This window comes from Panthera leo, chromosome E1, assembly GCF_018350215.1.
Source record: "Panthera leo isolate Ple1 chromosome E1, P.leo_Ple1_pat1.1, whole genome shotgun sequence".
In the NCBI taxonomy this organism is placed as follows: domain Eukaryota; kingdom Metazoa; phylum Chordata; class Mammalia; order Carnivora; family Felidae; genus Panthera; species Panthera leo.
In genome coordinates this window covers 27,416,060-27,430,100 of record NC_056692.1, presented here as the reverse complement: position 1 = coordinate 27,430,100, position 14,041 = coordinate 27,416,060, and the positions used below count along the sequence as shown (strand labels likewise).

Below are 14,041 nucleotides of genomic sequence, written 5' to 3'. Positions count from 1 at the left end.
TGGAGCCTGCTTCGAATTCTGTGTCTCCCTCTCTCTCTGCCCCTCCCCAGCTCATGCTCTGTCTCCCTCTCCCTCTCTCTCTCTCTCAAAAATAAACAAACATTAAAAAATTTTTTTAAATAAATAAATATAAATATGTCCTGTTAAACAATGAATTGTTTATTTTAACATAAGGAAGTCCCAGATATTTCATGGGAGATATTTCTACTACAAAAAGTATTCATCGTTTATCTGAAATTCAGATTTAACTGGGCATTCTATATTTTATCTGGTAACCCTGCAAAGTTGCCAGGTATTTCTGGGAGCCCCCAGCTTGTCAGACATGTCTACTTAGCATTGGACGCAACTGTAGCTTCAGCCAGGATCCCCATAATTAATGTATTAAGTATCACAGAGGAAGGGGAACTTTCATTAGGGTGAGTTCCTGTGACTGAAGGTGAGGATTAGCTTTGATGACGATAACCTCCCCTGCAGTTCCAAGAATAATGGTAGCAGCTGCTCATGGATAGGAAACCAGGGGTTTTAGATCGTCCCTGAACTTTGTAGCCTGACAGGGAGCAGCTGCATAGATGATATCCTTGAAATATACCCTGGTTAGCATAGGCTAAAAAAGATATGTTAGTTATTTCCCAGAAATGCCTATATTTCTACAGATAAAGATTGCTTTGAGATGCCAAATAGAATGTGTGTCACCAGACTGGAAAGCCAATCTGAGGGTGATGTTTTGTTCTTATGAGACCCATGTTTATGTTTATAACACATTTATAAATGAAAATGAAGCAGGTAATAAAGTTAAGACACATACCTGCTTCTAGTTAGAAAAAAAATCTGCTAGCTACATTTATATTATATAAGAATAAAGGGAATGATCACTGAGAATAAAACATTTGAGTATTTGTAACAAATATTTTATGGGGCATTTATAATGCCTATATTGATAAACCAGCATGTACTGTCTCAATTTAATTGAAATGACTTGATGGGGCACCTGGGTGGCTCAGTCTGTGAGGATCCAACTCTTGATTTCAGCTCAGGTCATGATCCCTGGGTCAGGGGATCACACCCCCTGTCAAGCTTGGCACTGAGCGTGGAGCCTGCTTAAGATTTTCTCTCTGTCCCTCTGCCCCTCTCCCCAGCTTATGCTCTCTCTCTCTCTCTCAAATTAAAAAAAAAATTTTGATGATTTGATTATTCTTGTGGAATAAAGGGTCATAAAAAAATGCTATAGAAATCCTATATAATAAACATTTGTAAAGCTGCTGTTGCCATTGTACCAGTATTAAAATGTGCTCTACCTTGTATCTTTTACTAATTTTTATGACAGGTTTTATTTTGTATCCATATGAGAATCCTATAAATGCTATGGTTTCATTAAACTGTTGCTAATTATATACTTTCAATGCTTATTTTCAGCTGAATAACAATGAGACAATATAAACACCAAGGTACATCTGATTATGTTTTTAAATAAAGAGCAATAAGAAACCTTTGGTTTTTCTCTGTTTAATGGTTTTTACTAGACATATAACACAGAAAAACGCATAAAACATCAATACATAAATTAACGAATCGTAATGCAAATGCTCATATAACCACCAAGAAAGGTACATTATAAATGTCTGTAGAAACCCTGCTTGTCTCCCTCCCCCTAACATAATCCCTCTCTTCAAGAAGAAATTACTGATATGCTTGTTATAATAAATATTTCCATGGGGCATCTGCGTGGTTTAGTCGGTTAAGTATCCAACTCCTGGTTTTGGCTCAGGTCATTATCTCACAGTTTTGTGAGTTGGATCCTGCTTTTGATTCTCTGTCTCCCTCTCTCTCTCCCCCTGCCCCACTCACACTGTCTCTGTCTCTCTCAAAATAAATAAACTTAAAAAAATAATAAAATTAAAAATAATATTTCCTTGTTTTTACCCTCTAAGTATACATCCCTAAATGCTATGGTTTATTTTCCTTGTTTTTGAACTATATAAATAGAATCATACACTATATCTTTTGTTTCTGCCTTCTTTCAATATATTTTTTTAACTTTTTTCTTTAACATTTATTTATTGTTGAGAGACAGAGTGTGAGCAGGGGAGGGGCAGAGAGAGAGGGAGACGCAGAATGCGAAGCAGGCTCCAGGCTCTGAGCTGTCAGCACAGAGCCCGACACGGGGCTCGAACCCACAAACTGTGAGATCATGACCTGAGCCGAAGTCAGACGCTCAACAGACTGAGCCACCCAGGTGCCCCTAATCAACATTTATTTTTAAGATTCAACCATGTTACTGTGTAATGCAATAGATCACTTATTTCTGTTGTGTAAATATAGTTATTCATCCTATTGTTAGTGGACATTTGGATTGTTTATAGTTTCTGGCTACTATAAATCATGCATGCCAGTATGAATATTCTTGAACATGTACATATGTGCAAGAATTACTCTAGTGTGTATACCTAAGAGTGGAACTGCTAGATTTTAAAGCATGCCTAGGGGCATCTGGGTGGCTCAGTGGGTTAAGCTTCTGACTTTGGCTCAGGGCATGATATAGTTAGTGAGTTAGAGCCCCACTTTGGGCTCTCTGCTGTCAGCACACAGCCCACTTTGGATCCTGTGTCCTCCTCTCTTTGCCTCTGCTCGCACTCTGTCTCTCAAAGATTAATAAACGTTAAAATAAAGTTAAAAAAAATAAAATAAACATGCCTATTTTCCAAAACGTGTCAAATTGGTTCCCCAGGTGGTTGTACCAATCAATTCATGGTCCCTTCAGCAAAGTAGGAGAGTTCTTGTTGCTCCTGTTTTCTTCAAGGGACTCTTTTTTTTTTTTTTTTAAGTTTATTTATTTATTTTGAGAGAGAGAGAGAGAGCAAGCACAAGCAGGAGAGAGAAAGAATCCCAAGCAGGCATCGAGTGTGGAGCCCAATGCGGGGCTTGAACCCGATCTGAAGTCAGACGCTTAACCTACTGAGCCACCCAGGCGCCCCAAGGGACTCTTAAATAATTGATTTTTCAAAATTTTGTTTACTTGGGAAAACTGTACAATGTTTACAGTTAATATATACTATTTTTCCTGTATTTATAAGTCAAAGAATTGTTGAGATGATTTTAAATCAAAATCACATACTAAACATAGCATATAATCTACATGGTGAGGATCACAATATAATTTATGTTGATAAACGTGGACTTTCTCATTTTACTTGGCTTTTCAAAGAGAGGTAGGATCTGGACGTGTAGAAGTAGGGAAGGGAATAAGTAAAAGGCAAATAAGCAAGCAAAATATTTTTAAGTTTATTTACTTTGAGAGGGGGTGGGAAAGCAAGCAGGAGTGGGGCAGAGAGAGGGAGACAGAATCCCAAGCAGGCTCTGCACAGAGCCCAACTTAGCACTTAAACTCACTAACCCTGAGACCATGACCTGAGCAGAAATCAAGAGTCAGACACTTAACTGGCTGAGCCATTCAGGCGTCACTAAATGTATTGTTAAAAATTCTGTTTGTCGGAGCTCCTGGGTGGCTCAGTGGGCTAAGCGTTGGGCTCTTGGTTTTGGCTCACATCATAATCTCACAGTCTGTGAGTCTGAGCCGCACATTGGGCTCTGCACTGACAGTGTGGAACTTGTCTGAGATTCTCTCTCTCTCTCTCTCTCTCTCTCTCTCTCTCTCTCTCTGCCATTCCCCTGCTCTCTCACATGCTCTCTCTCAAAAATCAATAAACATTACAAAAATTTAATTTTAAAAAAAATTTTAATGTTTATTTTTGAGAGAGATGGTGACAGAATGAGAGTGGGGAAGGGGCAGAGTGAGAGGGAGACACAGAATCTGAAGCAGGCTCCAGGCTCTGAGCCATCAGCACAGAGCCCGGCGTGGGGCTCAAACTCACAGAGATGTGAGATCATGACCTGAGCCGAAGTTGGATGCTCAACCGACTGAGCCACCCAGGTGCCCCTAAAAATTTAATTCTTTAATGTTTATTTATTTTTGATAGAGAAGAGGGGAAATGGCAGAGAGAGAGAGAGAGGGAGACACAGAATTTGAAGTAGGCTCCAGGCTCTGAGCTGTCTACACATAGCCCAATGCAGGGCTTGAACTCACAAACCATGAGATCATGACCTGAGCTGAAGCTGAATGCTTAATCGACTGAGCCACCCAGGTGCCCCTAAAAAATTAAAAAAAAAAAATACATTAAAAAACCCACTCCTACTCCTTTCTGAATTCTTGTTAGTAAATAAAAGTTGGTTGAGAAGCCTAATATAGCTTAATTTATTAAAACACCATCACCATGACTTAGGGTTCCATCTTTCCTTTGAGAATTAAATGAGATAATTCTTTCCCCCACCCAAGTTTTATTTAGATATAATTAACATATAGCATTGTATTAGTTTAAGGCATACAACATCATGATTTGATATATGCATATATTGCAAAATTATTTCCTCAGTAAATTTAGTTACATCCATCACCTCATATAGTTACAATTTTTTGTGATGAGAACTTTTTTTTTTTTAAGTAAATTCTACCCAAATACAGGGCTCAAACTAAACATCCTGAGATCAAGAGTCTCAAGCTCTACTGTCTGAGCCAGCCAGGTGCCCTTTTTAAGATGTATTCTCTTAACAACTTTCAAATATACAATACAGTATTGTTAAGTATAGTCACTATGCTGTACATTGCATCCCCAGACCTTACTTACCTTAATACTGGAAGTATATACCTTTTGACCACCTTCACCCATCTCTGCATCCCCCACCCTGGCCCAGGAAACCACCAGTCTGTTCTCCATTTCTTTTTTTTTTTTTTTTTTTAAATTCATGTTCTTCCTCCTTTTTAGGTCTATTTATTTATTTTATTTTTTTAATGTTTATTTATTTTTGAGAGACAGAGAGATCAAGAGCGGGGGGGGGGGGGCGGACAGAGGATCTGAAGAGGGCTCTGCACTGACAGCCATGAGCCCAATGTGGAGCTGGAACTCATGAACCGTGAGATCATGACCTGAGCCAAAGTTGGATGTTCAACCAACTGAGCCACCCAGGCACCCCAAGTCTATGTATTTATTTTGAGAGAGAGAGAGAGACAAAGACAGAGAGAGAGAGTATGTGAGCAGGGGAAGGGTAGAGAGAGAGGAAGAGAAAGAGAATCCCAAGTAGGCTCCATGCTGTCAGTGCAGAACTCGACAGGGGGGCTCAGACCCATGAGCTGTGAGATCATGACTTGAGTCAAAATCAAGAGTTGGACACTTAAGCAACTACTGAGCCACCCAGGTGCCCCTGTTCTCCATTTCTATGACCTAGGTTCCTTTAGATTCCATATATAAGTAAGATCATACCTAAATGAGACAATTCTTGATAAGGATTTAACACAGAGCCATACACAAAGTAAATGATCTGTGTTTATTATTACTTTGTCATTATTTGACATCACAAGTAAGAACTCATTAAAAACAAATCATCCAATTCCATTTCTATATCTTAAAGCCAAGAGTATTTAAAAAAAATGAATCTAACCATTCAAACCTCCAATTAACTAAATCAAATATTGAGTTAAGGCTTTCCACATTTTTTTCAAGGAAGCATTGTTCAATATTACAAGTTGGAAAAAGTGTTCATTGTAGAAAAATTAGAAAATCGATAAAAATAAAAGATGAAAAGTACAGCATAGGAAGTATAGAAATAATATTGTAGGGGTGCCTGGCCGGCTCAATTAGTGGAGGATGTGACCTGATCTCGGGGTTGTGGGTTTGAGTCCCATGTTGGGTGTAGAGATTACTTAAAAAAATAATATTGTAATAACTATGGTGACAGAAGGTAACTATAATTATCACAGTGAACATTTCATAATGTATTTTGAATCTCTCTGTTGTAATGTAATATGTCAACTCTACTTCAATAAAAAAAATTAATTTTAAAAAATAAAGAGGGAGGCACCTGGCTAGCTCAGCTAGTAGAGCGTGCAACTCTTGATCTCAGAATTGTGAGTTCAAGCCTCATATTGGGTGTGGAGATTACTTAAAAATAAAAAATCTTTAAAAGAAAATACAAAGGATATCTACCCAAAACCTGCACATAGATGTTTGTAGCAGCTTTATTAATATTTTCTAAAACTTGGAAGCAATTAAGATGTATTCTAGTATGCAAATGGATAAATAAACAGTGGTACATCTAGGTAACAGAATATTATTCAACACTAAAGAGAAATGAGCTACCAAAGCATGAAAAGACATGGAGGAAACTTAAATGCATATTACTAAGTGAAAGAAGCCAATCTGAAAAGGTTATATACTGTATGATTCCAACTATATGACACTGCAGAAAAGGCCAAACTATGGAGACAGTAAAAATATCAATGGTTGCTAGGGGCTGGAGAAAGTTAGAATGAATAGGTGGCACACAGAGGATTTTTAGGGCAGTGAAACTATTCGTTAGCATTTAGTTGAAATGCATGCTCTGATTCGGTAGGTCTGGATTGGAGCCTGAGATTCTGCATTTCTAACTAACTCCCCCTTCGTCCTGAAGACTACACCTACTATATCAAGATTTTAGAGCTTAAATTGAACCATTTTTCCATTTTTGCAAGCCACTTGACAAGCTTCTTTTGCGGTGTTTTTGTACTCCTTGAAATGCAAACCAGCTGTTTCCACTTTTTTTTTTTTTTTTTTTAATCTCTCAATTCCTATAGTCCCCGGTTGAGGAAAATCTTAAACCGTGGTAGACGAATAGGGAAAACCGCAAAAACCAGGAGAGGATGAGCGAGGTGCGGAACCTAAAAATGAGAGGAAAGCAGGAACTGAAGAAGCGGAGGAGGGATTTTAAAGTTGGACGAAAGCCGGTTAGGTTTTCAGGGCGGACCGGAAAGAGTCCAAAGAAGTCTCTGCACCATGGCGGGTCCTGTCAGCTTGCGAGAGCTTCTAATGGGCGCTTCATCCTGGACCGGCTCTGAAAGTCCCGAGGGGTCCCCTACAGAGGGCGGAGGGAGCGTGGCTGGTGGACCCGAGCCTCCTTGGCGAGAGGATGAGATCTGCGTGGTAGGAATCTTCGGCAAGACGGCTCTGCGACTGAATTCCGAGAAGTTCTCACTTGTGAATACGGTTTGCGACCGACAGGTCTTTCCCCTCTTTCGCCACCAAGATCCTGGGGACTCAGGGCCTGGAATCAGGACCGAGGCTGGCGCCGTCGGGGAGGCTGGTGGAGCCGGAGACGCTGGGGCTGGGGCGGGGGATTCAGTTCGGGGAGGTGTAGCGGCCGCTGAAGGGAACCGAACTGAGCCAGGCTCCCAGGACTACAGCCTTCTGCAGGCCTATTACAATCAAGAAAGCAAAGTTCTTTATCTTCTTCTCACTTCCATCTGTGACAATTCCCAGCTTCTGCGGGCTTGTCGTGCCCTTCAGAGTGGGGAAGCTGGAGGTGGCCTCTCTTTACCTCATGCAGAAGCGCACGAGTTCTGGAAGCATCAAGAGAAGCTGCAGTGTCTCAGTCTCCTTTACCTTTTCTCCGTTTGTCACATCCTGCTTCTGGTCCATCCCACTTGTTCTTTTGACATCACGTATGATCGAGTATTCAGAGCCCTTGATGGACTGAGACAGAAGGTACTGCCCCTCCTCAAAACAGCCATTAAGGATTGTCCAGTTGGCAAAGACTGGAAACTAAACTGCCGACCTTGCCCTCCTAGACTCCTTTTCCTCTTTCAACTCAATGGAGCCCTCAAAGTGGAACCCCCTCGGAGCCAAGACCCAACTCATCCAGACAAGCCCAAGAAACATTCTCCCAAAAGGAGACTGCAGCATGCCCTGGAGGACCAGATCTATAGAATCTTTAGGAAGAGTCGCGTCTTAACTAATCAGAGTATCAATTGCCTCTTTACTGTGCCTGCCAACCAAGCTTTTGTGTACATAGTTCCCGGAAGCCAAGAGGAGGACCCAGTAGGCATGTTGCTGGACCAACTTAGGAGTCATTGTACTGTGAAGGACCCAGAATCTTTGCTGGTGCCTGCACCCCTTTCTGGGCCCAGGCGATACCAGGTGATGAGACAGCATAGCCGACAGCAGCTTTCTTTCCACATTGACAGCAGCAGTTCCAGTTCTTCAGGGCAGCTAGTGGATTTCACTCTGCGGGAGTTTCTATGGCAGCATGTGGAATTAGTCCTAAGCAAGAAAGGTTTTGATGACAGTGTGGGCAGGAACCCACAGCCTTCCCATTTTGAACTTCCCACTTATCAGAAGTGGATCTCAGCAGCTTCAAAACTGTATGAAGTAGCTATAGATGGGAAAGAGGAGGACCTGGGATCTCCCACTGGGGAGCTAACATCTAAGATTTTAAGCAGTATTAAAGTCTTGGAAGGGTTTTTGGATATTGACACCAAATTCTCAGAAAACCGGTGCCAAAAAGCTTTACCCATGGCCCATAGTGCCTATCAGTCAAACTTGCCTCATAACTACACAATGACTGTCCATAAGAATCAGCTTGCCCAGGCTCTTCGCGTATACAGTCAACATGCTAGGGGTCCAGCCTTTCACAAGTATGCCATGCAGTTACATGAGGACTGCTACAAGTTTTGGAGCAATGGCCATCAGCTCTGTGAGGAAAGGAGTTTAACTGATCAACACTGTGTACATAAGTTTCACTCATTACCTAAATCAGGTAGCTAAAATTTTCTCAGCATTTTGAAATCAAAACTGAGCTGTGTTTTTATTCTTTTTTTTTAAAGATTATTATTATTATTTTATTTATTTTTGTAAGTAATCTCTGTGCCTAATGTGGGGCTCAAACACACAACCCCAAGATGAAGAGTCGCATACTCTATTGACTGAGCCAGCCAGGTGCCGTTTATTCTTGTTTTAAGAGAGGCTTTTCACTATGTATTGATAATTATAAAAAGCCCCACAGAAATTTAGTTGAATCAAATTTAAGTTTTCTCTCCTGTTGTAAAAAAAAATAACAACTATGACTGCTAATTATTTTCTTGTATTTAAAGGATGATCCATAGAGGATTATTAAATTAGAATTATTAAAGAGTATAAAGTTTCAGAAATTTCATATTAACATTTTTATTTTGGAGTTTTTGTTGAACTAAAATGAATTCATTGAAAATGTAAGGTCACCATGATGATGATAAAATGTACTTAGAATCCCTAAACATCTAAAAGAAAAAAAGAAAGAAAAGAAACCCTAAACATCTAAAACTTTAGATTGAAAATGTATATCATTTTAAGAATTTTCAGTGCTTCTTCTGTTATGTGTATATACTCAAGGTTTTGTGTTTTTGGTGTTTGTTTGTTTGTTTTTGTAATCTCTTCTCATTTCCAAAGTACTGTTTGGAGAAATTTTGGGGTTAGATGCAATAGAATATAAAATAACTTTGACTCTGCATTGTGTGTGTGAAATTAACAGTAAGTGTTATGTTTTCCAGGAGAAAAACCAGAGGCTGATAGAAATCCTCCTGTGCTGTATCACAACAGCCGAGCTCGATCTACCGGTGCCTGTAACTGTGGAAGGAAACAAGCACCTCGAGATGATCCCTTTGATATCAAGGCAGCTAACTATGACTTTTATCAGGTAGACTCTGATTTTTTCATCTTCCTCCCTTTTTTTCTTTCTTTCTTTCTTTCTTTCTTTCTTCCTTCCTTTCTTTTTTTTTTTTTTTTTAACTATCATCTAAGTAAAAGTACATATTTTCAGAAGCAAAATATTTAGAAAAGTAGGGGCACCTGGGAGGCTCTCTCATTTAAGCATCTGACTCTTGATTTCAGCTCAGGTCATGATCCCATGGTTTATGAGATCAAGCCCCACAACAGTGTCTATGCTGACAGAGTTGAGCCTGCTTAGGATCCTCTCTCTCCTCTCTCTCTGCCTCTCCCCCACTCACACTCGCTCTATCCCTCTCAAAATAAATAAATAAACATTTTTAAAAATTTTAATTAAAAAAAGTTTTTTAAGTTTATTTATTTTGAGGGAGAGAGCATGAGTGGGGGGAGAAGCAGAGAGAGGGGGGAGAAAGAATCCCAAGCAGGTTCCGTGCTTTCAGCACAGAGCCCAATGCAGCTGCTCGATCTCACCAACTGTGGAATCATGACCTGAGCCAAAACCAAGAGTCAGACGCTTAACTGACTGAGCAATCCAGGCTCCTCAAATAAATAAACATTTTTATTTTAATGTTAGAAAAAAATCTAGAAAAGTAAATGTGACTTGAGTGTGATATATAGACAAGGGAAAGTTCTTTATATGAACTTATTTGCTTACCCATTAATTTTTTTTTTTTAATGTTTATTTATTTTTGAGAGAGACAGGGACAGAGTATGAGCAGGGGAAGGGCAGAGAGAGAGGAAGACACAGAATCTGAAGCAGGCTCCAGGCTCTGAGCCATCAGCACAGAGCCTGACGCAGGGCTCGGACTCACAAATGGTGAGATTGTGACCTGAGCCAAAGCCAGACGCTTAACCGACTGAGCCACCTAGGCACCCCTTACCCATTAATTGTTAATCTTTTTAGAGTGAAGAATCTGTTATTTTTTTTTTTAATTTTTTTTTTAACGTTTATTTATTTTTGAGACAGAGAGGGACAGAGCATGAACAGGGGAGGAGCAGAGAGAGAGGGAGACACAGAATCTGAAACAGGCTCCAGGCTCTGAGCTGTCAGCACAGAGCCCGACGCAGGGCTCGAACTCACGGACCGTGAGATCATGACCTGAGCCGAAGTCAGACGCTTAACCGACCAAGCCACCCAGGCGCCCCAAGAATCTGTTATTTTAAATGAAAAAGTCACAGAGTTGTTTTGTTTTGTCTCTTCCTCCATAGCTTCTGGAAGAAAAATGTTGTGGAAAATTGGATCATATCAATTTCCCAGTATTTGAACCAAGTACTCCAGATCCTGCTCCTGCCAAAAATGAATCTTCTCCTGCCCCTCCAGATGCAGATGCTGATAAACTTAAAGAAAAAGAACCTCAAACCCAAGGAGAGAGCACAAGCCTGAGTTTAGCTTTGAGTTTAGGCCAGTCCACAGATAGTTTAGGTACCTATCCAGCTGATCCACAAGCAGGAGGAGATAATCCAGAAGTTCATGGTCAAGGAGAAGTAAAAACTGAGAAGAGACCAAACTTGGTTGATAGACAGGCATCCACAGTTGAGTATCTCCCAGGCATGCTGCATTCAAATTGCCCTAAAGGTCTACTACCCAAATTCTCCAGCTGGTCATTGGTTAAATTAGGCCCTGCTAAGTCTTATAACTTTCATACAGGTTTAGACCAACAAGGCTTCATTCCAGGAACAAACTATCTTATGCCTTGGGACATTGTCATCAGGACTAGAGCTGAAGATGAAGGAGACTTAGACACAAATTCTTGGCCTGCTCCAAATAAAGCTATTCCTGGAAAGAGAAGTGCAGTAGTAATGGGAAGAGGAAGACGGAGAGATGACATAGCTCGAGCATTTGTGGGCTTTGAATATGAAGACTCTAGAGGTCGGAGGTTTATGTGTTCAGGACCTGACAAAGTAATGAAAGTAATGGGAAGTGGGCCAAAGGAGTCCGCTTTAAAAGCCCTGAATAGTGATATGCCCTTATATATTCTGTCATCATCTCAGGGTAGAGGGCTAAAACCACATTATGCTCAACTTATGAGGCTTTTTGTTGTAGTTCCTGATGCTCCTTTGCAGATAATACTAATGCCCCAGGTAAGAAATATGACCCTTTTCTGTTTTCAGACAAAAAATGCTGATGCTTGTTTTGATTGTTTTTTAAAAAGTGCAGGATAATATCTAATATTTCATTAAACAGGTCTTAATCTTAAATACCTTTTATACCTAATCTAGTTCTTGAAAAATAAATTGCGGGTGTATTTCTCAGTTCACACCATCAATTCACATTGTTTAGTTCAAAGGCAGAACTTGAAGTTAAAAATCTATAGAAAAAAAAAAGAAAAATCTGTAGAAAAATAGGATAATATTTGAGACTCAATGTAATTTTGGATATGATTAGTTTACCTATTACCTACTTAATCTTATATGCTCTTAGAATTTACTGTTTGTTTAGGCACTTATCTTTCAGGTATTTCTTAATGAAAAATGCAAAAATAAGTATATTGCCTTTACTTTTTAGGTTCAACCAGGCCCACCACCATGTCCAGTATTCTACCCAGAAAAACAAGAAATCACTCTTCCACCAGATGGCCTCTGGGTTTTGAGATTTCCTTATGCATATGTGACTGAGAGAGGACCTTGTTTCCCTCCTAAGGAAAACGTGCAGTTAATGAGTTACAAGGTGCTCCGTGGAGTTCTTAAAGCAGTAACACAATAAGTGTTTTATAGCCAGTTCCATCTTTTTTTTTTTAATTAAAAAAATATTTTTTTCTGATGTTTATTTATTTTTGAAGGAGAGACAGACAGTGTGGGGAGGGGAGGGCAGAGAGAGAGGGAGACATAGAATCTGAAGCAGGCTCCAGGCTCTGAGTCAACACAGAGCCTGACATGGGCCTTGAACCCAACCCATGAGATCATGAGCTGAGCCGAAGTCGATGCTCAACTGACTGAGCCACGCAGGTGCCCCTATAGCTGGTTCCATTTTAAGGCTGATGTTTGATTTTGCTGTGTATGGGTTTGTTTTTTTTTTTCATTTTGTTTCTTTGTTTTTGTTTTGGTACGTGTATGCTGTGTTTCCTTAAATACAGAATGTGCTTTGGTTACAGGAGTTCAGTATTGATACAATAGTTCCACTCTTTCATGATGTTATTGATATTTATTGTAAACAGGCCTGTACCTTCTTAATAAACATTGGTTCTTGCAGAAAAGGACATAAATATCTGGTTGATACGTTTGGGGTTTTTTTTTGTTTCTGTTTCACTGTCCATAATAAAACATGTTTCTATCATAACTGAATGTTGCCTAATCATGTTGAACCAAAATTTTGTTTTGGTTAAAAAAATGATGTTTTAGCTGGGATTTTCCTTAAGATGCTGCTTCTGAAATTATTTTCAAAACAAGATGATCCAGTAGGTTATCTGGCAAAAGTATGAGGATTAATTGCAAAAAAAGCCCTGTTGTTTGGCTCACAATTCTGGTACCTGAGTCAAATTGTTTTGTTTTTGCCATTTTATTCCTGGACTGATGCGACAGCATATTTTAAAGGAATGCTATCTGAACTAATACTTTTTTTTAAGGCTTTATTATTTTTTTAAGTTTATTTATTTATTTTGAGAGAGCAAGAGTGAGAGCAAAAGAAAGAGAGGAGGAGAGAGAGAGAATCCCAAACAGACTCTATGCTGCCAGCTTGGAGCCTGATATGGGGCTTGAACCCACAAAACATCAGATCATGATGTGAGCTGAAACCAAGAGTTGGCTGCTTAACCAACTGAGCTACTCAGGCGCACTAAGGCCTTTTTTTTTTTTTTTTTTTTTTTTAAAGTAATCTCTACACACAGCGTGGGGCTTGAACTCACAACCCCGAGATCAGAATTGCTTACTCTACCAACTGAGCCAGGTGCCCCTGAAGTAAAACTTTTTAATCCAAAATATTAATACACACTTTACCCTTTAAAAAGTTACCCTGGGAGCGCCTGGGTGGCTCAGTCGGTTGGGCGGCCGACTTCGGCTCAGGTCATGATCTCACAGCCTGTGAGTTCGAGCCCCGCTTCAGGCTCTGTGCTGACAGCTCAGAGCCTGGAGCCTGTTTCGGATTCTGTGTCTCCCTCTCTCTGACCCTCCGCCGTTCATGCTCTGTCTCTCTCTGTCTCATAAATAAACGTTAAAAAAAATTTTTTTTTTAAATAAAAAGTTACCCTGTAAGAATTTTTATATGTGAAACAACGACTAAATGATAGAGAGCCTATCAATCTATGGTTAACTTTCACCAGCCTCAACATGATGCTAATTTATCACCAATTAAATAAATACACGGAATAAGTGAACACACCAAAATTGTAGTGTAATTGATTATATTTTCCTGGAAACATTGATTTTGAAATATTGGGTAAAAAGAATTGGAGATTTTAGTCTCAATATGTATGAAATACAGCATTTGCTTAATACATCTTGCTACCAACGTAAAGCAGTTATTTAGATTTTGATGTTAGGGG

The 14,041-nt window shown here is 39.7% G+C and overlaps 1 protein-coding gene across 1 annotated transcript; it reads left to right on the top strand.

Moving 5' to 3' along the window:
• The first annotated feature begins 6,858 nt into the window (after positions 1–6,858).
• Positions 6,859–12,355, top strand: SMG8 (SMG8 nonsense mediated mRNA decay factor). Its single transcript, XM_042917025.1, has 4 exons — positions 6,859–8,619; positions 9,389–9,534; positions 10,773–11,645; positions 12,070–12,355. The coding sequence occupies exons 1-4, from the start codon at positions 6,861–6,863 to the stop codon at positions 12,265–12,267; spliced, it is 2,976 nt and encodes a 991-aa protein (XP_042772959.1). The 5' UTR covers positions 6,859–6,860; the 3' UTR covers positions 12,268–12,355.
• The last annotated feature ends 1,686 nt before the right edge of the window (positions 12,356–14,041 follow it).

Coding starts and splice junctions, on each gene's coding strand:
- SMG8 (XM_042917025.1), top strand. CDS start 6,861: ATGGCGGGTCCTGTCAGCTTGCGAGAGCTTCTAATGGGCGCTTCATCC. Junction 8,620..9,388: donor TCACTCATTACCTAAATCAG/GTAGCTAAAATT, acceptor TATGTTTTCCAG/GAGAAAAACCAGAGGCTGAT. Junction 11,646..12,069: donor AGATAATACTAATGCCCCAG/GTAAGAAATATG, acceptor TTTACTTTTTAG/GTTCAACCAGGCCCACCACC.